This window comes from Tetrao urogallus, assembly GCF_951394365.1.
Source record: "Tetrao urogallus genome assembly, chromosome: 16".
NCBI classification, from domain to species: Eukaryota; Metazoa; Chordata; class Aves; order Galliformes; family Phasianidae; genus Tetrao; species Tetrao urogallus.
Window position 1 is genome coordinate 7,386,975 of NC_136829.1, and position 26,118 is coordinate 7,413,092.

Genomic DNA, 26,118 nt, shown 5'->3' on the forward strand with positions numbered 1-26,118 from the left:
CATACAAACAAGCTCAGGTGACGGATGCACAAAAGCAGTATTTACACCAAGAAAACAAAGGAATGTGTTAAAAAATGAAAAATAAAATCCCAAACCTAAAAGTTGGTGCTGGCAAAGGCAGAGGAGTCAAAGCCCTCGATTGATCCCTCTGGAGTTTCTGACTAGTTCTCACTTCCTACAGCACAGACCACCCCAGAGTCCCCACTCAGAGCACAACCTGACAGCAGCATGGAAACGCAACCACACTGGGAAGAAGAATGAGAATCTCGGATGAGCTTTTGAGGTCTTCACATTCATTCATTTAATGATACTTGTGCAGCTGAATCTCTCTGTAGGTGTGACAGCTTGGAAGTTTACAGCATACTGCTAAGTGCTCAAGTATGAGGTACTATCAGGCAATTGGGGTCCAATAGGCATGAATGCTTGCTGTACAATCTTGCCATTTCCTGTGCAGATTAGAGCATATTACTTCTGTACTGGTAACATTTTGATAATTGCAATGGGACTTGCCTGCTCAGCTATGAATCTAGATATACCATCAGGCTGTAGACCTGTCCTTCTGCACAAGAGAATAATGTACAAGCAAATTAGAGAGTTGTTATTCAATTGCTGACTGCATCAGAATAGCAAGTAAACAGGCAGTTGTTTTCAAGATCAATATTTTACAGCACATTTGTAGGGATTTGAAAGTTTATAGCTGCCTGGAAAATTGCTTGTTTCACAGCTAACACAACCTAGCTCTGTAGTCTAGAAAGAAAGCTATGCTGATGTGTGTAATGTACAAAACACATCAATAATGGCATCTAAGTAACGTAAAAAATAGGGAGAGAGAAGAAAAGCATTTTATCAAAACCACTGAATTTTTTCTAAATGGTTCTAGTTGAAATACATTTGGGGGTAGTTGTGAATCTGGCAATAAAGCCAACTCTGTGCTGTCATGCTCATGAGTGTTTGCACAACCAAAACGAATACTTATTTTTCTTCACTTTCCTATCATGTATTTCCCATCTTCTGTGCTTCCAAGCCAAATTATCACTTGTTGCCGTGGAAACACAGACATCGCCCTCTTCCTCCATCCAAACCGGTAGTGTTCCATCTTCCCCATATTTCCCTTTCCAGTCATGTTTTCTGTTATTAATTCATGCATCCCCGTGCCCATGGCCACAATATGTGCTTGCAATATTCTACTGTGCATTAGACAACAGAGATTTTGATATTCCAGGCTCCCAACAGGTCTCGTTTCCAATTATTATGGGTTCACAGCACAGATAATAAGCCCTCCATGGAATTCAATGAATTGAGAGCTCTTTGTGTCAAGAGGCAGAGAAGACATTTGCAAGTACGATTATTTGCAAGAACTGCTTTCTGTCTTACAGACCCACTTTGTTCTAGGAGGAGTTTTAGCTGAAATTTGGAGAAGTAAAATAGTTGCTCAACTGAAAAGTGATGTAGGAAAGGGTTGTTTAATTAAATTTGATATCTGACTGCTTGGGAAGTTAATGTTTGAGCTGCCTGAGTGGCTGGTGCTTCTCAGGCACGCTTTGTATAACCACAGTTAAAGACACTCCATTATTACTTAATGTTTCAACAAAAACATGAATTCTCGGAAAAGATTGTACTTGTAATTTTCACTTCATGTTCTGTGTCGCCTCCTTGGATATTTGCATAAGTAGACATGAAACATTGAGCAGCACTTAGAAGATTATGGAGATGGGAATTCATATGCAGAAGTGTGGGCATAAAAGGAGTCACACAGGAAGAGTGACAGCTTTGTGAACCTAAAACTCATCTAAACCACTTTGGAAATCCTGGCCTGGGGAAGCACATCATGCTGGGGCAAGATTTCTTGTCCATGTAAATTGACTAAGAAGGTATCTTTATTCAGATTTACCACATCTGGGTATCTGCAGTTCTAGTGCTGCCCTGAGGTTCTCAGAAAGGCATTTGCAAGTTGACTTCCCAGAAAGTGCAGAGGTAGCAAAATGCATAGCCAGATTAGGCTCAGGTTTGCAGCTCAGCCTCACGTAACAAAGCGTGAAGTTCACAGCGCTGCTGAAGGCAGAACACCAAGAAAACAGCACTTCAGATTTGCAGCCTGAAAGCATAAAGTGTGACGGTTCAACACAGAGCAGTCATAAAGGAAAATTTTACCTATTGTGTCCTGTTTCCTAAAAACGACACATCCAGCACTGTTTCCTCATGGGAATGGCTCAGAGCAGCTCTGCTGACTGGAAAGGAATCAGCCCTCCAGAGGCATCCACTGGGAAAGCGGGCTGAATTTACAGGATTTGGGGGCATACTTTACTTGATTTGGTCAAAAGGAGAGTGAGGTACAATATGTTAATAGCCCTAATGCAGAATGTTGAGCGGGTGCTGAACTGAGCCCAGTTTAGAGATTGCCCTAAATTTACCTGGAGATTATTGAGTTTTGGGTTTTTTTTGATGCAGCTCTGGCTGTGCTCTGGCTGAAGTAGAAATTAGGGAACCGTCCTGATTTAGATCATAGTTTCAGACTGGCTGGGAAGACATGACACAGATTTGTGTCAGAGACAGAAAGGCAGGAGCAGAGAAAAGCTCGGCTGTCACCGCTAATTAGCTGTGTACGATTTACTGCATGCCTTCCTCATTTGGCAGGAATCCTCCAGGTTACCTTGTCACCAATGCTAAAAATAATCCTGGTGAGTGCAGTGTGGGTGTCTGCACAACCCGCAGCTCCTTGCATATGACACAAGCTATATATAGAGCCAGAATTTAATTCCGTGGGCATGTGGGTAAGCCAGGGGAGTCTCCTGCTCTGCTCTAGACAGCATGAGATCGTGACAGCCAGCGGGCTGGGGGGGAGGGGGGGTCTGCTGGGGATTTGCATGGGGATGCTGTGGTATTTTATTATCAGCTTGCACAGCACTGAAGTGTGTTTAGACCCAGTGCTATGTAAGGAGTTGGGATTTTTTTCATGTTCTGGCTCTTTTCCATTGTGGGCTCAGGTTTTCAGGCTACAGGAAAAGAGAAAGACAAGCAATGTATTTGGGAAATAAGTAATAGAAAGAATGGGGAGAGGCTGGAGGACCAGGAGTAGTGCAAGCAATGGCTGAGATTTTTCAGAGCTGCCTCTGGAACTGAGATGCTTGAATTCCATAGGCATTAAGATTCTCTGCGTCCTTCCTTGAAGTCAGGAACACAGCTGGAAACTCCATTCTGTACCCAGTGACAGACAGTGCTGGCCCTGCAGTCAAGGGGGTTTGGTATCTGCTGCCAGAATTACTCTGAGGCAGTCTTCAACGATGAAAATCACAAGCAAAGAGAGAAAGCTCAAGTTTTGTTCACGACTCCAAGCAATGAGTGAGTTTAGCCTCCTGTTTACAGCACTTTTCAGATTCAAGGGAGCTGCCATACAGCTCACATACACGTATTACAAGAGATTCAAGATTATCAGTACTTGACATACCTTGTCCCTTTTTCTTAAGGACTGAAGAGCTCTTGAGAAGGGTATCCCTTGTTTCCTTTCGCTTATTATATTTGCAAAAACAGAATGAACTTCACTAATGTGAATCACTGATCAGCCCCCATGAGTATGTGATCATAGCAGATCCTCCCGAAAGAAATTCTTCAACAAGAAGTGTTTGTTTGCTTCAGTAATGCAGCACAACACGTGCAGTTGCTTACAAGACAGCCTGTCAGCTGCAGGCAAGAGCCACGAGCTGCACCTGAGCAAGAGCCATTTGTTGTATCACACCAACCCACTGTGTGCCTGGCAACAACTTTCAAATACGCTACTTCATTCATAAAGCGTTGCAACAGTGAAGATTCAGTTCCATAGGTTAATTTTTGATCTGAACACTGCACATATGACTCAAAGCTATTCTCAGTGCAGTTTACATCTCTAAAGATTCAGCATGCTCTGCCTAGGGACGAGAAAGCTTTACATCAGCGGGTCACAGCCGATAAAAGATTTCCTTCTGGGAAGCCCAGCTCCTTGTGCTGCTCTATTCTACTTCCCCGACTCCAGTGCTGGGAATTCATAGTCAAACATGTTTTTCACAGTAAACTGAAGGCAAGGGCAGCAGGTCAGCGCACAGCAGGAGAGGGAAGAGCAGAGCAGCAGGTGTAAACACAGAAGTATCGAGGGCCTTTTCTGGGACACAGAGTCAATTTCTCGAACTGATCTTCTAGCAGAAGTGGCACATGTAAAAGTAGAGATCAAAAAACGTCAGAGTTCAGAAGGCCTCAATCTATTCCACATAACTATACAAATAAAATTGCATGAAAGCTGCCTAAGCAAGTGTAATTAAATAAGGAAAAAACACTTCAGGGATGAAAATAGTGTGTTAGTTTTGCCCTGCTAAACTGCCTACGGACAGCACTGTGTGCAGGCTCAGGTCCCTTCTCAAAGACTAGGCATCAACATGTGCCTGCAGGTCTGGACCATTGCCCTGTAAATATTGGGCAGTCATAGAACAAAATGGAAATCCGCAGAAAGCCAATAATATTCCGTAACGCTTCAGCTTACACTGGATTATGATTTGGGTCCTTAAGCTGATTTGGAGCACAAGTAATTACAGAAGTTAATTTAATTTGCAGAGCATAGAATCATAGAATCACCAAGGTTGGAAAAGATGTCTAGGATCACCCAGTCCAACCATCCAACCATCCGCTCATTACCAGTATTTCCCCCTAAACTACATCCCTCAGTACAACTTCTAAACATTTCTTGAACATCTCCAGGGAAAAGAAAACATAGATTAATCAATAGGGACCAAAACAGGCTGTGTTCTGGTTGTCACAGCCATTCATGCTGTACTGTGACAAAAACCTGACCCAAACAAAGTGCTGTAGCAGCTGTGGGCTACCAATAGTTCAAGTGGCAGCTCAGGCACTCATGGTGGCAGCCATTTGAGATAGGGATTTGTGGGGATGGTCACTGTGTTGCTGCCATTACTCACATCTAGGTTTTTGTCATTTGTTCATGAAACTCAGGAGCAATATTTTACGTGCTTCACGCAAAGCACTTACTTCAAAAGTACAAGAGCAAGATGGGATGGACAGTACTTATCTGTAAGATTGTGAATTGGTATAAGCAAAAATGTAAGCCTGAAGAGGGGTTGGCTGTACATTTTTTCAGTTTTGATGTACCCAACTTCAGTCTTGCCACATTTAATTATGTATGAACAAAAAAGAAAGGTTTTTACTGCTCCCCTTTTCCTTTAAACCTAACCAGCTTCACGTGCAGAGTGGATTTAAGTGACTTTTGCCATGACTGTTGCTGTGAGTTGCAGAATACCTAAGCAGTTAGAATTTACTTCTCCCACAGAACATGCAGTGTGGCTTTTAGATGGAGGAAGGGAAAAAGATGAAACTTCCTTATGATGTGGTGTCACATTTGAATGCACCATAGCTGGAGGGCAGACAGCGAGTACCACAGCAGTTATTGCTGATCTATGGGGCAGTGTTGTCAGGTGAGTGGTTTGCACCTCTGCATGAAGAATTCAAGCATGTTTTTGGAATGAAGTCTAAAAACTGGCCAGACCTCAGATGGCTCCCAGCATGTGATCAAGGAAACAGCAATTAACACATGGCCGTTGCTAGCTGTCCAAATACTGGTAGGGTTACTACCATTTCCTCCTCCCACAGCTCTGAGCACAACTTCTGTGCCCTCATTCATTCAAGATCTTAATTCCTCCCAGAAATAGAGGCTTGGGCTCGCTGCTTTCATCCAGTAAAACTGGGTCAGTGTAGCACAGTTCCTGCCTTTTTGAAATAACCTCAGAGACAGCTAGGCGGTGAAAAGTGAAAGAAAGAAATATTTAGAAAATAGACAGGAGGCAAGGAGAAGAAACAGGTCAGAATAGAGGCTCTTTGTTTTTAATCAAACTACTTAATAAATATTGATTAGTCAGATTAATGATTAAACTGTAGTTCTAGCTAAGTCTCTTTGATTTCATTCCCTGTGCCCACCCGGCAAGCTGCAGCTTTATCACCAGGTCTTGCAGGCTTACTCTGGTGTTATGGGATTTTTCATATAACTTGGGAGCTGCTTGACTCCTACAGAGTACTTCAAGTTCCCTTCAATGATTTAATTACGTTGAAAAACAGAGACTGAAGCGGCCAATGCATTTCCCTGACTCTCCAGCCTCAGGATAATGATTTTTTCCTAGAAGTTGCCCTCATTTTCTGTCTTCTTTTGTAGCTGTCATGTTGCATAGCAAAAGACTAGAGGCCTCTCAGGTTTATCAGTCTGTGCTCAAGTATTTATCCAGTGGAGCAGACAACAACCTCTGACGCTGGGGACCTTCTGCTGAAAAATCTACCTTGCTGAGGACTCTCCACACAGCTAGGAAATGGATCAGCTTGAAGAGCCAGCACATTAGTAAAATCCTAGTCTTAAATCACATTAGAAACAGGTTTCTTCAGCCTAGTTAGTTCACTGTTGCATAAAGATGTAACGGTTATTTTTTAAATTAAAATTATCCAAAATGTGATTGGGCTGAAACACAAACGGTAGAATAAAGACTTGAGTGCCTTACTGTTGGGAAAAAAACACTCAAAATGAAGACATTGTGGCTCACAGATGAGCTTCTGCAGTCATTTGCCTGAGATGATCATATTCATCGGGCAAATCAGGTTGTGAATGAATTAATACTTCCATAGTTTTTCAGAAATAATAACAGTAAGAACAGCAAGGAAAGCCTCTCCAGATAGCAGCTGGTCTATTGTGAGGAGACACGTCTCATTGGAAGGTGTTTGCAAAAGCCATTTTCTGGACAGTCCACACCATGGTATTGCTATTATAGCTATTACAGGGCATGACTACAATATTTAGAAATACCACCCAACAGGAAGGATCCTCCCTTTCAAGAGAAGATGAGATAAACCACTGCTAATGTTGTACAGGAAGTTGTACTGATAGATGCCATGTTATTACACTTAAAATAATCTCTTTGCAGCTTGTACAACCTGAGGGAAAAAGATAACAGTGTGTGGAAATGCCAGCTTTAGCTCCATGGGGATGACGAGGGCAGGGTAGGCAGGGACTTGCTGGCACACTGAAGGTTCAAATGCAACATTCCATCAACTACAGTGAAAAAAAATAAGCCAAAAAGGCCCAGAAAATCTGTGTGGAGGTCATTTGTGCACAGAGAAGGCCCTTCCTAGCTTTTTTGGAAAGTCACTGCCACCTGGCATTCCTCTGCTTGGTTCCAGCAGCTCCTAGCAAACACTCAGCTGACCAAGCAACTCTAGGGCAGCACAGGTGTGGTATGCATGAATCCTTTTTCAGGAGCAGAGACCTTCCAAAGGCTTTCTGCTGTAGCCTTGCACTGACAGTAAAATACAGCTCATGTTGTGCTACAACAAATCATAAAAGAAATGTCAAAACCAAATGCTTGGGTCAGTGTGAAATGTTACATAATTAAATTATTATATTTTATTCAATTTATGAACCTCTATTTCCTAAGTACTGAAAATGAATGGATAACCTTCGCAGAGATTTTAGGGAGAAAAAAATAAAAAAAAGATTCAAATAAAATTGAAAAAAAATAAAATTAAAATTCAGTGCAGTGAACAGATTCTAAACATTCTATGGGCAAAGGCTGCAGGGCTCAGGCCAGCCTTGGCTAATGACAGGACAGCAAGCTGCAGGTCTAGCTCTGAGCTGGAAAATGCTGCGCTAACAATAGCATGTACGACAGAAACAGCAAGCAGTGCAACAGATGGCGATACGCTATTGATATGCTATCTGCAGGCAGGGATATCCCAACCGCTTGGAGATGCTGCGTGGGTGAGTGACAGGAGAGAACTAGGAAGGGCTTGCGTTGCCAGGGAGAGCGCTCGCAGAGAGATCTGTGCCATTTGACAGCAGGTGTGCAGCCACAGACATGGTCCCAGCAGGGTCTGTCCATCCCAGGAGCATTTGCAGATTTAGGAATCACTGTCACTTCAGTTTTTTTTCTTTGGGGATTACACAAAGCCAAGACAGCACTGCGATTTCCTTGATTCAGTTCAGGGATTAAGAAAGCTATCCCTTGGCACAAAGCCTGACATTACAACCAGTTTGCAAAGCACAGTGGCATGCCCTCTCCATTCCAAGCTGCCAGGTTAGGAGGCTCACAGAGATCGAAAGGAACAGCTCTGGAGAAAATTCTTGCTGTCGCTTTAAGCAACACCTTGCAAAGGCCAATATACTGCAGATCTTTATCTGTTACTTCACTGCGTTTGCAGACTGCCAAAGGGTCCCTGTATATAAAAACACAGGTTAGTGGGAGCAGAGAAGTAGATTCTGCAGAGCTCACAGTGCATGGGGAAATTCTCAACCGCTTTTATCCATGGCAAGAATCACTATTCTCAAATTATTTTGCTTTAAATGAAGATGTGGATAGGAATTTACATATAGTTGGCCAAGGCAAGCTGTAAGCGATGCCTACCAGCATTTCTATCTGCTCTCTGCAAATCCAGCTGTGGGTCCTTCCAGTGACCCAAATCCCAGCAGTACACTGCAGTGGCATCTGTTTATAGGAGTAACTGTTTGTATGCTAAGTGGACAGCATTGCAGGATCCTTTTAACAGGGAGCATCCCAGATGAATTCACAGCGTTTTGGAACACTTCCTTTCACATGCAGTAGCCCTGTTTGGTGAATTCTGAAATGCAGCCTGTGCTACAGTTCAAACTGACATGTATTCTGACATTTGGGCCTCCTGTCACTGTTCCTTCTGACCATAGTGGCCGAGATTGCATTCCTGGCTGTGCAGGATGGAAAGGCATGAGCCTACAGACACCTCATTTCTTGCAGGGCTCAGGGATGGCTGGCAATCCAGCCTCATTCTCTCTAGAGGATTTCAAGCACAAGCATTGTATTAGGCAGTGTTTACCCAGTGAAGTGAAAGAAGAAGGAAAAAAATAGGTTTTAAAACATATAATTACCCAGCAAGCACCCAGGAAGTACATATCTGTCCCACTAGGAATATAAGAAGGTCTTAGTAAAACCATGGGCCCTACTGCAGGGCTAAGATTTGCTTCTGGTCTACTACTGATCAATTTGCAGGCTCCCCACTGTTGCACAAGCAGTACCAGAGTTGATTTCAGTATCACTTTGGCCATGCCAGATGTCTTTATTTCAAGTAAAATAAATACTAATAGACACATAATGGGATAGAGAGAAACCTCTGGGATTTATATAATTCCTTTGTTTGCTTGTCCTCTAGTATCCAACCCACAATGTTCTCAATTTGCCTGTCTGAGATACGCAATATTCTTATTTATTTTCTGTGGGAACACAGGGCTCCAGAGTTTCACTCCTTTAGAAAAAAAGAAAATCAGAAGTCTATTGCTTTGCAATGAAACACTATTCACCTTCTTCAGTGACCTGCACAATGTGACCTAGATCATAACCAGTATGTGATTTCAGTCGGAAGACCCTTCAATGTATGTTTTAGTACACACAGCCTTGAGCCCTCATCAGCCTCCAGCACAGAGTTGCAGAGGCAGCCTGCACCACTCGAGCTGTGATATGAAGAACATGTTCTTTCAGCAGTTTTTCTTGCTGAGCTATTTTTAGCTTGAATGCATTCCCCAAACCTTTTCCTTGTCCAGCTGCATGGCAAAGGAGAGGCAGCAGTGAGTGGCAGTGTGGCTCACAGTGACATTGCTACGAAAAGAGATGCTCTAACTACAGCCTCGCAGGGTGTCTTCAGCTGAATAAAAATAGGGTAATTTCATCACCCTAACGACTAGATGTTGTAATTGTGTTACAAACAGGACAGAACCACTATCTAGCAGCTCCCTTAGACCAATGAGAAAAGCAGGTGGAAGGGAGAAAAAGCGATTCCTGCTCTGAAATATTACATTCACAACAGAACTAAGCCATGTTATTTATTAAATAACAGCTTAAAATTGAAACTCTTACATCAGCCCTGGAACATAGCACAACATCCTCCAAGAGTCCTCAAGTGAAGATTGAGAGAGGTACTAGAGCAAAAGCTTCCAGAAGGTGAGGGAAGGATGCTCAGCATCTTCACCTGACATTGCAGCAGGCCTTTGAGCCGTAAGACTGGCTCTGCACTCCACCTGTGTTTGGCCTTTCTTCTCACACCTCCAAAAGAAAACAAGCATGCAACCAAAGGTCAAATGCTGCAGGACTTTCACAGGCAGTGAAAGCAGTGATTACTGTAGAGGCTTGTCCATCAGAATCCTCTCACGCAATTAGGCACTGGCTCTGTGCTCATCACTAAGCTGCACTGTGCAATAGTAAGGCTGTCACAAGGATGCAGGTCCTTTGGGGCATTACCAGGATCTCAGTACAGGAGTCATGCCAGGAAAGTATGTAGTTTTCATTCCCACTGAAATCCAAACTACTCAGCACAGTGTGTTTATTATAGAAAATATAATGATGGACAACTGTAATTGGCTGAGAGCTGAGGGCCAACATAATTAACTGAACTTTTGCTGATTTGCAGCCTTGAAAATCTGAACAGAACTGAAAGCCAAATAAATAAGATGCATAATTAAGGCAAAATATGTGGCCATTAAATTTATCCAGCATCTCCTTTTGGGTAACTAAAAGCATTTTATTTTGTTTTTTTTTTTAATGTAAAAAACAGCTTGGGGGAAAAATAGACACAAATATCAGGCAATTTTAAAGCAGTAAAGCTTTGGCATGCAACCTGCTGAATTGACCATACCAAGTCCCCATTTTCATATTGCTCTTCAGCCTCCTACTATCAGAGAATGGCAACTACTGTTGCTGGCACAACACAGCTACCACTTTGTATGTGCTCCAAAACTGCCTTGAGGTTGAAACAAGTTTGTGTTTCACTGCCTGCCTTCTAATTTTGTACAGAACAAAGTCTGTAAAAGGCAAAGTCCCTCCTACCAAGGATTTACTACTACCCATAATTGTACTCTGCAGGCAGCACTGCACTGCCACCGCTCAGCGCGTGGGTGATTCAAAGCCCTGGCACACATCTTCCTCACAGCCGCTTATGGGAAGGATGAAAATAAATTTCTCGTTGAATTGAACATGATGTTCTGATAATAGAGATGCCAATTTAAGAGACAGAGCCTCTCCCCTGATGGGAAGCAGGCACAGGTAGCTTCATGAGCAGACGGCACAGGACAACTCCCATTTCTCCTCCCTGAGCCCATTTCCTGGTTGGGCTCTGCTGTGAGAGGGATCCTCACCCACCACCCCTTGCAAAACCTCATGACTCTTTCTGCAGAACTACCTGCCACAAGAGACAATCCATGTGATTGCTGCTGGCTACAGCTCACTTACTGGTGGCTGGATTGATTGTGTGCTTGTTAGTGCAGAGCCCACGGGCAAATGCACGTGTGAGCCCCCCCTCCCCCCTGCTCTGTAGGAGATTATCAGATGCATGTGGCCCTAAATAAGGACAAGCAGAAAAGGGATTCCAAAGCGCGTGTTTTGGCTTCAGCTATGAAGATGAAAGAAATTCATTTTTTGACAATTAAATCATGAAGATTTACACTACGCAGAAATACACTTGTGAAACAATGAAGCACATTTGGAGGACAGATAAGAAACCCCAACAACAGAAGCTTCTTGAACATTCTGCTAAATGTCTACAGGGTCTGCAGACAGCTGAGGCTCCACAAACTGGCAAGAGGAGCTGGGAAGGGTGGACTGGCACCGAGCACAGCCCCATGCACAGATGGGTGGGCTGTACCTGTTGCCCGTTTGTCTTTCCTCAGCTGTTCTGCACCCAAATCTGCAAATGCACCAGTGACACACCTCACTGTGGCTTTGCTGAGCTGCAGTTCTCATAACGGACAAAAGATATTGCTAAGGTTAACTACGAGGACAGAGAACTTGGCACTCTCCTGCTTGTAAGAGATATTGATGCATTGCCCATCTGATAGCAGACCCTAGGATCCAAGTGATACGCACATCCTCACACTGCTGAGGATTCAGTCACCTGTAACACTCCAATATCACCAACCTTGTGTAATGCTGGCGCTAAAAGACATCAGTTTCTCTGAACATGAAGGAGAATCTGACTGTGCAAAGTAAATATTGATCATCATTCACAGACACGTGTGAGAGTCATTGGGCTCAGGACATGTGACCTTACTCTGGAGGGGATGAGCAGTTAGTGGTTTTCCCCTGGAAGCCAAGTCCAGCATCTGTACCCATGCACGTGTCCGACACGTTACACAGAGGCACTTCAAATCAGTTCCTGCAAAGGAGGGCTGCAGCAGACCTGCCAAGTGAGACTTTCCCACTCCTCAGGTCAGCAGGCCGGGCTCGTTATCTCCCAGCCAGCCTGTTTGCCACAGCTATGCACTGCACATGTGCATCAAGGGAAACAGTCAGACACGAGTACATTTATTGCCCCTTTCAGAGCCAGCACTGAGCATCCATGAACCTCACAGCATTCCCATGTGCATGCTGCATGGAGGAAACAAATATCCTGAAACCACATGCAGATTCTCAGCACCCGAGGTGCTCTGACAGCAGGAGCACACGTGGGCTCACCTGCAGGCAGCACTCAGAGCCAGGCACAGCTGACAGAGCTGCTCCCATCACCCAGGTGATGCACTGCACAAGATATGGGAGTACACATATGCATAATACATTAATCCATTTGTCTTTTCAAGCAGTTAACTGAGGAAAACATTCTGAAAAAGAACTGAGAATACTCCCCAGAACTGGTTCCAAACTTGAAGGCTTAAATTTGTTTTGCACAGAGCAACAGTAACGCGTAAGCTTTGTCACTCTTCTCAGCTCAAAGGGCTGGTCACACACAGCCCCCAAATTTATGGCAACTACTCTATCATTCATTGGGACAAAACATTCAGATTCTGAATCCTTTGATTCAACCTTTTGATCTCTACCCAGATTTGTAGCATTGCTGACATGTACACTGCAAACTTTGAACCACATTCACAAGGAAGCAACATCAGCGCCTCCAGCCCTGCGTGCTTTCTGTGAGGCAGCTGCAGCCACCTCAGCTGAGGCACTGCGGATTCAGCTCTGCTTCCTTCAGCCCTTGGCACGTTTTTGTGTAAATTGGGGTGGGGGGGAGGAAGAAGGAGAAGCGAATTCCTGAAGCTAATGCAAAACATAGCAGTATCCATAACAGACATTTACATTGTGTGCAATGTGGCATCCACAGGATGGACAGAGACAGAATTTGCCTGCAAGTTACTTGAGAGCCCTCAAGCTGCAGAGATGGCTGCCTGTGTGGAGCTGCCCAGAGGGAACACTTGTGCCTCAGCAGACAATTCAGAAAAACCCCAAACCTGGACCTCAGTGTCTCCCAAGAATACAGCACTATTAACCAGAAACAAAACACTTTTCAGTACCAGAAAATGCATATCTAAGCTTAATTCACTTGAAAAGAAAGCACTACTGTGAAGGCACAGAGGCGGTGTGCTCCATTAGAGCTCCCAGCAGCCTGCAGTTACCTCACAGAGGTGGGCCAAGCCACACCAGGGTTAAAGTTCCCCACATGAAAACATGATAGAAATAGAAAGTACAGGACTCACCCATCCTCATCTGTGCTTGTTTCACATCCACACCAGAGGTTCCCTTCAGACTTCTGCACTGCTCCTACCCCCAGAGCTGGGGGGCCAGGCTGGGGGAGGGCAGGAGGGGCAGGAGCCCTGCAGCCGCCTATCCCCAGGTGCATGTGCTTTGCTAAACTCCCAGGAAACAAATCAGCACTATGCTCTGAAATGGCCTGCAGCTCTGTGCTCCAGCATTCGCTTTGTGCAAAGCTTGGGGAGATCATGTAGAGTCCACTGGGAGTTTGGTACTTAGCTTTTGTGGAGTCTCCTTTGTGTCCCGTGCCTGCTTCATCCTCTGGGATCACGCACTGGCTGCAGTACAAAGACTTCCAATAACCATAATACTGCCAGAGTTTCCCTTTTTTTAAACTGCAAGAGATTTGAGCATCCCCTCTCTGGAGTCAGTCTCTCTCAGCACCTGCCTTACGGCCTGCTCTCAAACGAAGGGAAGAGGAGAGCAGGATGCCATTTCCCAGGGCCAGGCTGCCCACTTCCAACGTGGCAGTGTGGCTGTGAGGGGGGCCCTGAGCTCACTGCAAAGGGGACACTGCAGAGTGGTGGAATTTTGTGTTTTAACAACTTTGGAGAAATAATTAACATTAAAACCAAAATGCAACACAGCACATGGAACACAGGAGAGCACAGTGAGCCGCACAGTGCCTGTTGTACTCCAGTGCAGCTCAGCAGAGACGTGTGGTCCCTCCAGCCCTCACCTGTCTGAGTTGTGCTCACAGCTGCTTCCCCTGAGCACAGTCAGCAGCCCCTGGTGCAGGATCCACGGCTCTTTGCCTTCACCATTTCCCTGCATTTTGTCTGGGAACCAGCTGGGGCTGGCTGCAGTGCAGCATTCATGGCAGGTAAAGCAGATGGAAGGGGTTTTACAGCAGCTGGAGGCACCTTCTGAACAGAAATATTGATGTAACAGGTAGATACAAGAAGCCATTGCATCTCAGCAGCAACAGATGTCAGCAGTGTTGCCTCTTTGTTATTACATCATGACTTCAGGTGTGTTTTCACCGTGTCCCCACTTTCCCTGATAGAAAAGTCCATTCCTGGTTTTATGGCTGTGATAAAAGCTTGAAAGTGCTGTTCACATCTCTGAAAAATTCACACAAAAATGCAATATTGTATGGTGCACGCGTATATTTTTGTCTGTGTGTATCTGCATCTTTTCCTTTCCTTGGGGTAAAGCTGAAGTTGTGCACAGAAATAACATTATCTCTGGACACCCACCATGTATTTATCAAAGTCAAGAAGGAAACAGGCCTTTAAATGATGAACCAATATAAATACAATAACAATATATGTACAAATACACAGAGCTTTCACTTACATATCTATTCTCATACTTCTCGTGCTTTGATCATTCTCCATTAGGCTTTTAATCCCTCAGTTTAAAGAGGGTCTCAGAATTCTGATGGAAGATTCTTGGAGAATCTGTGGATCTTGCATGGAAGGGCTGTAATTAGGAATAGCTTGATAGGCAGGCATGTGACCAGCATGCGAGTAAGTCACTCTTCCCTGAGTTACAGCATAAAACGCGCACTGATCTCCTTCAAACAAACCTAGCCAGAGCTGCATAACTTCTGAGACATTAAGGAAAATGAGGGAGGAGTGAAGAGGTAACAGATTAGAGATACACTTTTAAACCTTTCAGTGGAGCATTTCAGTGTAATTTCTGTTTCAGTTTGGATTATTGCAGATTCCAGTGCTGTAATATCCAGCTCATTGCTCTGAAGAGAAATCCAGAGACCTAGAGAAAAATCTGAGTGAGGTGGGAAGAATGAGCGTTAGGTTGCAGGTGTCCGGAAGTAGTTGTACTCACGATGTAAGATTTCTGCTGGTGTAAGCCTGGTAGAGTTGTGATGCATCCCTGTTGCCAAAGATGAGAACAGAATTTGGCCTTTGCAGTGATTGCAGGGGAATTAGAAAAGGATAAGGAGTGGCATTCGTATTCTGTGCTGTTGGTCTTATAACATATGAACACAGAGCTGAATACAAAGGTGTATTTGGTCAGGCTCAGGAAACAAGGAGAAATTTGAATTAGATGCTTGCTCTTTATCAGAGCAATCTGATAAATCTGATAAAGCAAAAAAAATTTTTTTTTAATTTTTTTTTTTTTTTTTTTTTTTTTTTTTTTTTTTTTTTTTGCATTTCCTTTATATTTGGTAAGATACAGATCTTGGTATAGCATCACTTTATCATCATTCCTTTATTTCCCGTGCACAGTTAAGGGATAATTGCTGCAACCATGGTTTGCAGTGTGGTCCCTGCTGTATTGCTTTGTCTGTAACTTCAGTCTCTGGCTTGGTAACACCTGCCACAGAGGAGACAATGAGAATCCCTGATGCTGCCAGAGCACAGATCAGGAAGCATCGTAAACTGCTTCTGATCTGTTTGCTGGATTATTGCTTGAACGCTGGCAAATGCAAATGCAGTATGTATCTGTCTGCCTAGGGGAGGGCTTCCATTACCTGAGATTCTCTGCAGATATTGGCAGTGTCTCGTGGGGAAATCTCATTTACTATGCAGAACAAAATCGCTATGGCACTGATCATATGATTTGAAGACTCAATCCTGAAGCAGCACTACAGAAAGGGGAGGTGAAACTGCACAAGACACTCCGTTCAGACAGCATGAGGCAGTGAGCAGCACACGAATTTTATTCAGTAGGCAGGAGGAGAGCTGCTGGATTGGTCTGTTAGATGTGTAGTCAGTAAACCACAGGAAAGCTTTATTTCTGGCAAGTCTGCATTTGTCAGAATGCATCACTGGTGTTACTAGAAAAAAAGGAAGCCCGCTGCTACAGAGATTAAAAGGTAGAAGCAGCAACAGCTACAGAAGATGACTGTGAAACTCCTTTGAAAACTACCTTAACCCTCTCTCTCAAGAGTGAATTTAACCGTTGGAGGGCACTGATTCCATCTGACTGTCTGGAAAGTGTGGTGAAAAGGATGCATGTCATGAGGAAGCATTCCACCAACAGCAGTGCAAACTAGAGGAGAACTTCTACCTGCATAGCTGGCTTTGCATTTGGCAAAAAATTATACAAGAAGGCTTTCTGGTACCAGAATCTTGGGTTTGGGATTTTCTTTTTCTTTTCTCCTTCAGTCCTGGAGAAGGATTTTGTGTTCTCCTCCTACCCATAAACACACACAAGGAAAACACAAACCAGAACTTGGAATCCTGCAGACTTTCCAAAGAACAGGCATGGTACAAAATGTCATTTTGGTGTTTTTCCGCAGGCGACTCAGCCAAAGACCTGCTGTTGAGGAGCTAGAAAGAAGAAATATACTTAAACGTGAGTACTTTCTTCTTAAAATATTTTATACATTTGCTGAAACCAGCAATTATATCTGTGCAACATATTCTTTTCACATATTAATTTACTGGGATTATTTTCTGTACCTAAAAGTTTTCATGTTTAACATGCTCTGTGTTTCAAATATTGCAGAAATGAGAATTTACACTTTGCTAAATGAGAATTTACACATGCAATTTAGCACAGAAAAGAGAGACTTGCTTAAATTCCAGCTTTGAAATAAGGTATATTGTGAACACACTGCTATGGGTGTCTGAGAGGGGAGTAGCATCCAGGCGTCACGCAGTCAATGACACACAAACTGCCATTTTTGAAGCCATTGACTGTCTTGGCTAAAGGGGAGAGGACAAAGCATCCTTGCAAAGGTGTGAGGACATTTCCAAAGACGAGTCAGAGAACTACCATTCTGAGATATTAACAATTATAGAGGGAGAATTCCAGGCCTATTATAAATACTGCTACAGGAGAATGTTGCTCAATGTCTTTCAAATAAACACAGGGCAGAAACTCAAAACTCTTTTCCTAAAGATTGGTGTTGCAGCCAAGGGATCAAACAGGTGATAAATGCTTTGGGAATCCTCTGATCTAGATGGAGAAAGAGCTCTGAAATTCTCTCTGTGATGGGGTCTGAGATAGGAGAATGAGAGAAGCTACCTGCTAGAAGGAAAGGAATATTGCTTCTGTTATTTTTATGGTTTAGTTAGTGTTGAAAGTAAAAAGCAAACAAACAGCACAACACCCTGATAGCAGAATGATGGAATGATGCGATAATGGTTTGCTTCTCATTAAACATGAATAAAACATCTATATGGCCACATGTAATATGACTGTGTGGTGTATGTCATAGAAACAATGTTGCCTTTGGTATTTAATTCATATTTTATTTTCCATGTGATTGCAGTTCTTAAGAAAAAAAAGTTACCCACATTTTGTTACCTAAAATTCAATGTCTCGGAACTTTCCTAGTTTAAAGGAAAAACTTATGCAGTTGCTATTGAAGTTATTGTAGATTTCATTTCACTTTTGACATAAAGGGATTCCACGGTCAACTTATATTTTCAGTACTCTTCCAGAGCATACACTGTGCATGCTTAGATTGGATGCAAATGTACATAGCTAAATGAGAAACAGTGCATTCTTTGAAAATGTGAATGGATGAACTTGGCCTAAATTTACCTGTCAGCTACACGAGAGATAAGAAAAAAAACATTAACGCAAGATTCTGAAATGTGGAACCAGATTCTCAAGAGTCAGTGCCTCAGATCCCCTTTAACATCTGTTTTTAGGTGATTTTTCTTTTTATTTATTTAGTTCCTTAAGGCAGGGCTGATCTTTATCAAAAAAATCTTTCCTTTATGTTTAGTTTTTGAAGAATGCTGGTTACATCCTTAATCTGGGTTAAACTGACAAGCTTTGATAATAAAAGTTTGAATACATTCATATAATGAGCTTAGAGAGAGATAAAGCAGAAAGAAGATAAAGCAGAATTAAAGATATTTCCTGAATGCTGGCTAAACATACTGGTCTAGATTTGTATCCCATTTAAAGGAGCTCCTGACATGAAGCAAATCCATTGACTTCAGTTCAGTTGCTCAGGCTTTATACAGATTTTTGTGTGATCACAGTCACTTCTATTCCAGTTACCTGTTCCATTATATAAAAAGTTAAGAACCTGTCAAGAACTGAAGTTATCACTAAGCTGTGACAGCAGTAATCTTAAAGGCTGGATAGATACAACTCTAGGCTCAGTTGTGAGTGAATGTGGAAATTTGCAAACTTTCCTGATAGTAGTGTGAATATAGAAATTCTTGTGGTTTTTAAACACCTGGTCTGACGTGCAAAGGTGTAGCAACATAAATACTCTTCAGTGAAATCACTACAGCATCCTGCAGTTTGTAAGGGTTTGTACAGTTGACTCATGAGTTTCCTAGCATCTCTTAGTAACACACTCTGCTAAGGAAAATGTAAAGCCAATACTGTCTTACAATTTTGCTGAACTTCTACATCCTTTGCTTCAATGATAGAAATATTGCTGGTTTACCATCACAACTAAAATCAAGACCCAGGTGTTTACACGTTCTTGGACTCAGCAGAGAGCTGACACTGATATTCAAGAACGCAGCATCTCTTAAATGCCCAGTTCATTCTTATCACCAGGAATTGTTTCAGTGTCATGCACAGCTAAGAATTCCCCACATAACTCACAGAGCAGAAGAAGTGAATTACAGTACGACACGTGTCACTTCATAATTGGGAGCATCTCCCTACTGAGATTTATAAAGTCAGCCCTCCCTAATGAGTGTAGCTATGTGTGGGCAGAGTGATGCTGATAGGGAAAACCTCTCTGGTTTGTTGTTTGTCTCTGTAGTAATGCTTGAATTTTGTATTGCCTTTGCTAGCAGTTCCTATCTTATCTTGCTTTGTATTTTCCAGATGAATTATTTCTCATGTTTTCACATTTGGCATTTTCTTGGAGCTGGGAATAAGCACTGAGCATGTCTGAATGTATCACAGGAAAGGGTCACTATCTAATGTTTTGTATATTCAAATGTGAAAATGAATTTTCCAGTCAGAAATTTATATTTTTTATTTTGGAATTCTCTCAGTGCATCTCTGACTGTGATATGTTAAAAGGCACCACGCCACAGAAAATTATTGTCTTTTAGTAGAAATATCTAGATATGAAAATATATAATACTCTAAAATGAGTGAATTAAAGTGTAGTTAAGCATATTAATAAATCCTTGCAAAAATTTCTGTATCTGAGAATACAATCTAGTTTTTAAGGCATTCTCCTCTCAGGCATTTCACACTTAAACCGGTTCTAGTCCCTGAGACAGCACTGATTTTGGTTGCTCTAGTCTCTTTTTATTGCCTTGCCACTGAATTTTAATATGGCATGTTACAATATTTTATATTCATATGATTTACATTTCTGCTACAGCCAGTTGTGGCTGTGCGCTGCTACGTTACTCTGTGCTGATACATATGCTGGCATTTCTTTGTAATCAAATGAGTGTAAAAATACAGAGTCCTTCATTACAAAAAATATTTTGGAAACTCATCTGCACTGCTAGTGTCTTTTTAAGGCAAGTTAAAGCACACACATTATTTTTAATACTGGGAGTATAATAAACTAGAGAATCCCAGAGTGGTTAAACATTTTTCTCTAGGTCTCCAGCTTTGTTCAGGTCACAGGCTCATGCCTCAATTTAGTAACAGATAGTACTGGAAATAGAAATGCCATTACCTCGTATCCCAAGGCAAAGGATATATTTCACACAGTGTTTATTTTTAGACCCAGTGTGTAGGAGTTGTCACGGCTTGAATGCTAATAGGCACAACACACAAAAGCTAGCTGGCTTAGGTTAGAATGGAATGCTACAAAAGAAAACTTGTGAGGATAAAGAGGTTCGGATATTAGTGGCACAGACAAAAAGCATGCAAGTCAAAGATAGCTACTGTGCCAGTGTGACCATCTAAAGATGTAGCCTGAGAATTAAGGTTATACAGGACAGAACATTACTTTCCCTGAAGCTCCTGCAGTAAGTCTTTTCAGCATCTACTGCAACATAATGGCTCCAGCACAGCAGAGAATACAAAAAAATGATGATTAACTATGGAATGTTTAGATTTTATTTCTAGTTCATGCAATTTGAGAGTTGGTGTGGCTGCTTAAATCTAAATGTTGGCTTATGAAATCAGAACTCAGTTCAGAGCTCAGGAAAAGCTGTCATTGGCACCAGTACCTTGTCCTCACAGAGAGGTGACTGTACCTTCTGGTAGAGAACCAGAGGTGTACAGAACTAAGAAAACGGACAGCTAAGAGCCAGCTACTAATTTTTATGTGATGTAATTCTTGTTGCTTTGGAAACTACTGTTCTTCCTCATGAAGAAAATCATCCTTTTTCTTTTTATATTCTCTGTAGAACGAAACGATCAAACCGAACAGGAAGAAAGAAGGGAAATCAAACAAAGACTGACAAGAAAGGTAAAATCTTGCAATACCTTCCATTAGATTTTAGAAAGCTAGTAAAACACTGAATCGTCACCTGGGTCACTATTACACTGTACTTTCTCCTCAGCAGTGCCTGAGATAGTGGTATCTAATATATGAATATCTACCATGTCTCAGCTATGAGAATTGATAGAATATTTACATAGACATTTTAAATGAAGAAATAGTATTTGCTTGTACTCTGCATATTTCACAACTATACTGCTATAAAAGCAGTACTTCGTTGTTTGTAGCAGAGCTGGACTGGCTCCCTGCTGAGCACCAGAAGTGCTCCCACAATATGTTTCTCTTTGCATTTTAAGGTGTTCTGAGATCTTGTTATTCTGTTCCCAGGAAACCCTTTTGGAGCTATAAGCCAAATATGCCAATAACCTGTTACATCCAAACTGGTCTGATCCTGAAAGCCTTGTGCAATCTGCTGCTGAATGCAATAGAGAAACCCTACGTTATACATGTAACAAATTCATTGTGATTCCTTTGCCTGTTCTAAATTTATGCAATTTATAAATTTCAAGGTCAAAATATTTTCATCTTTTCTCCATTATAAAGCCACTGTAGCCCACACCTCAACTCAAACAATTATTACTCCCATAACAATAGTCTAAAGAACTTAATGGTTCCATGGAATTTCCCAGGTGTTTTTATTCAGACACATAAATGCACACTAAGCTAAGATGGCAAGCAGAAAATACTGCACAGTTTCTTGAAATGTTGGTTACTAATATTGGCTCTATTTTACAAAACTATTTAATGCAGCTTAACCAGAGACCTACAGTAGATGAACTAAGAGACAGAAAGATCCTGATTCGATTCAGTGATTATGTAGAAGTGGCAAAAGCACAGGACTATGACAGACGAGCAGATAAACCATGGACAAGACTATCAGCAGCCGATAAGGTACTGACATAATTAAAGTGTTATTGCTTTCTTCTTGGCTTGTGTAAAAAGCCACGTTGGATTCTGCAAGGACATTTTACCTCTGTAAACATCATGGTTATTTGACATGCTGTAAACACAGTGACCATTATATACTGTCATAAAAAATGCTATTTATAAAAAAATGCTTATTTAGTACTATAAAGGTCAGCTTATCCATTGATGCAGGGAGGGAGGGAAAGGTGGATACAGTCCTTTTTCATGCTTTAGGCTGCAACTCAAAATCACTTCCAGTGAGCACGCATTATTAACATTCATCCTCCAGCTGGAAGTTTTTTTCTTAGACATGCAAATGCCCTTCACTATGTTTTGAAACATGCAATATTTCCTCTCCCGTTTCCTGTGAATACTCATGGAGTTGGTTGATCTTTCATTTTCACGAGCATAAACAAGCAATTGTTTCTGCTCCGTCCACCTGCCACATAACTAATTTACACATGAATTTAATTTTCACGTTTAAGTACCTGAGATACAACCAAAAGAGTTCAGCATGATTCCAGCTAGAACAGTTGCTGAATAAGGAGTTCTGAAGTTTCAGGGATGCAGCAAATAGAGCAAGTGCAGATGCAAGGATAATTACTGGATAAGATGGCAAATACACGGCCGGATCACTTACTGCTTTGGTCTGAGAGGCGGAAATCAAATTCTTTGTTCTTCATTCCAGTATTTTCCCAAGTAAGAAGTGTAATAAGTGGCTTTAGAAGACTTACATAGAAAAGGAACAATATTTTATCTTTTCCTATATTAGCTCTTCTCTAGCAATCCATAAAATCATCAGCAATCTATATAACCTAAATATTCAGCATCCCTATTGGCATAGTGTGCCTTGCTGTACACAACACCTATTATTTCTACTTAATGAAACTCATGTTCTGCTTTGTGAGACTGCTATTTTACAGTGCTTATAAGTACAAAATTATTTGTTAACTCTCTTCTATTTTCAATTCCTAGGCAGCAATTCGGAAAGAGCTAAATGAATACAAAAGTAATGAAATGGAAGTACATGCATCAAGTAAACATTTGACAAGGTCAGTCTTCCAGCTATTTATTTCCATTGCTTGCTAATAAAGGGTACAACAGCAAAAAAAAAAAACAACCAAAAACCCCCAAAACTTAATATTTAAATGCACTTGAACATGCAATATCATTGCATACTGCTCTGATTCCCCCATTAGCAGGGGAGTAATGCCCATACATAATACATACTAGACTCGGTGTAGAAGATGGAGCCTGTAGATTTGCATCACTTGAACAGCAGTCCAATTGCTACTGGAAGGTGCAGTTCTGAAAAGCACAGTTAGTGGCAGACAAGCAGAAGCAAGACAGAAAACTGGCTTGCACTCTTGGCACTGCCCAAGTGGCTGGGCCACTGAGCGTCTGGCAAGTCCTGCCCTTGCCTCATCACAGCACTATCACAGATTTATGTCTAAACATTCATGAAACCACTGAAATTTTCCACCAGACAGCAACTGTGAGAGAAGCCATTAAGCTCTATGCAAAAAGACTTTGTTGCTTACAGAAAAATTTAAATAGAAACCAGTTACTTTGTACAATTTTTGCGATGTCTGTTAAGTGAGTCCTATTACTCTTAAAACACAATTTTGGGACTTGCTGATAGCACAGTGTACTTTTGCCAGGTCTGTAAGCATTCTCTTGCTGCTAAAATAAGTTGCCTAACACTGTACTTAGGAACTTCGTGCAGTCCCATTTTCTGGAAGGCACACCAGCATTTCCATTTTTCTGAGCTAGAGTTAATCTGATCTTAATTGAGCTTGGCATGGTCGATGAAAAGATGATCTAGGCAAATACACAAGTCATAATACAATGCACATTAATCTGAATGTTATGGTGATAGAATTCTAGAGTGTCCATGCAACTCTTAGAGCCCTTTTACACTGCAGAGCTCAGACTCAGTGTATATGGCAAAACACCACTGCATTGACAGAGTGGAATACAGGAAAAAATTAGAGGGTGCAGTTAAGACTAGAATTAAAAAATACCTTCTCCTAAGTGAGCTACATGGGAAATTTAAGCAGATCACAGTGATGCACTTTCAAATTTAGTCCAGATATTTGGAGCAAACAGACTTACAATTTACAATTACTGCTGAAGTATTACAACTGACCGGGACTTCAATTGCACTCAGTTAAGAGAACACACCTACAGAGCAAGAGCATATATATTCCAGACAGTGAGACTATCATGTATTAATCTAACAGTATATCTCCTATTTTCCAAAGCACTAGCCTTATTCTTACAAAATAGTAAGATCATGGCTCAGTAAAGAATGTTACTGGCAATAAAAACTGTGGCGTAATTCCTAAAGGAGAAAAAAAACAAAAACAAGCTCCATGTACATTTTACATTTGCATTTCCTGATAACTGCAGAATGGCTTGGCTGGACCCTGAGAACTGTAACTGCACTGCAGTCATGGCATACATGTGGAAATGTGTCCATGAAAATTAAACTTGCTTACAGTTGCTAATATCCTATAATACTGTCAACGTGCCTTTAAAGAGGATGAACACTGATTTTTAAAAAGTTAATAATCTAAACCAGAATTTTTTTAAATTGTATATTTTTTAAATGTTGAAGTAGTTTAAAAATGTCTCTTATTTGTCCTAGATTTCACAGGCCATAGAAATTTTCTTCTGAGAAGAATCTGCCCTTACTTTTTGATATTGCTGCTGAACACGTGTCAGGGAATCATCTTTCCCTAATGTTCAGTCCTGGATACCTTGATGTTGATGAGAAAGGAGGACTGCAGATGAAAACTCTGCAGCACTTCAATACAGAGGGAGACACCAGAGATGTTCTTCACCTTGAAGCCAGAAGAGCAATGGCCTGTTGAATGGGATTAGCTGCTGAAAAAGACTGAAGTAAAACTACTTGAAAGAACCTACTACTCTCCTTTACCACTTGTTTTAAACTGTTTTGCAGTCTGTCATGGAAAAGGAGATGTGCATGTACAGGCTTTACCATTCCAAGGCCTCTGACATAATGGACATGACGCACTGTCAGTCAGTATTACGTTGACAAGACATTTTGAACTTACCACAATTAGTTTGTAAAACGCTTAAGTTCATGTTCTAAAAACTAATTTAATGTATTATAATTTCATTCTTTTTTTATATATTGTCTAACAAACACAGCTGCAAGCATTTTTGACTCCTGTTACTTTTGTTCCTTAATTAAATGATTACTTATTGCAGGAAATGAACATGTTTCCTGAAGATGTTTTTTCGCAGGGACTGTTGGGAGGGGATTTCAGTTATTATGCACTACATCACATCCCTTTTTTATCAACAGGGAATCTTCAAAAAGATCATTTTAGCGAAGGACCTCCATCTTACGTAACAGCAGCATTTTGCACCAGGCCCTTTGCATACCGTATTGTCATTACACAGAAATGGCAGAGAGTGACAGATGAGTTCAGTTAGCCTCATTAGATGTTACCAGTATGCACAACCGCACATAAGCAATTGATAGGAAATTGTACTTTCATGCTTAAGAAACAAATTATTTTAATGTTTTTAATAGTAAAAATGTATATATATAGTTTAATGATTTCTTGATAGTAAAAGGAAAGAAGTTACTAACTGATGATAAGCAAATAGAATTAGTCTAGAAAAATATAAAAGCTAGACATTTCTAATAATGCTTGACATCTAGAAACATCTGAGAATTCTTCTCAAGGAAAACAGACAAACAAACAAAAGAAAAAATACACTGATACCTGGAAAGGATGCCTTATGGGACAGCAACAAAATGATGCAAACTCCCAAGACAAAAATTTCTCTGCAGGTATTTTAAATGCTGTCCTTTTAGGAAGTGACTCAATGTCAGAAATCTGAAGAGGGTGCTGTGTTACAGCTTTGTTGAGGTGATCTCCGTGAAGCCACAAAGCATGAAAATAATCAAGAAACTAAAGGTACGTAGAATTGTTTGTATAGACTGCTTTGAAATTGCTGCCAGCTAGTAAATAGAAACTGCAAACAGCGGATGGACGTTGGGCCTTTTCAGCTGCTCAGTGTGGGAATGCAAGAATACAAATAGTATTACACTTCAGGTAAACTAACATTCAAGAGCTGAAGGTAAGAACATACAGTGTAACACAAAGCACGCATAAGGGCAGCACTAGAAGAAACTGATGAATCACAGGAGATGTCACGCCCTGGACCAATCAAATTGACACAGATAATTCAGCTTGCTCTGTAGCTAGCTGTAGTTTTGTACATCTTTTTAATGTTCGTTTTACTTATCAAAGACTTGAATCACCCAAATACTTGATCCAAAGATTTTTTTTCTATTAATTGCAGTTT

General features: G+C 41.4%; 1 protein-coding gene across 1 annotated transcript in view; it reads left to right on the forward strand.

The window, feature by feature from the left end:
• Window positions 1-24,647, forward strand: part of PHACTR3 (phosphatase and actin regulator 3) — a gene marked incomplete at both ends in the record, with an annotated part of 93,687 nt that extends 69,040 nt beyond the window's left edge. The window contains 5 exons of the mRNA XM_079543206.1: window positions 16,765-16,820; window positions 20,771-20,832; window positions 21,616-21,756; window positions 22,747-22,823; window positions 24,524-24,647. Of these exons, the coding sequence (XP_079399332.1) occupies window positions 16,765-16,820; window positions 20,771-20,832; window positions 21,616-21,756; window positions 22,747-22,823; window positions 24,524-24,647 (460 nt within the window). The remainder of the gene's footprint in view (window positions 1-16,764; window positions 16,821-20,770; window positions 20,833-21,615; window positions 21,757-22,746; window positions 22,824-24,523) is intronic.
• Window positions 24,648-26,118: the final 1,471 nt, after the last annotated feature.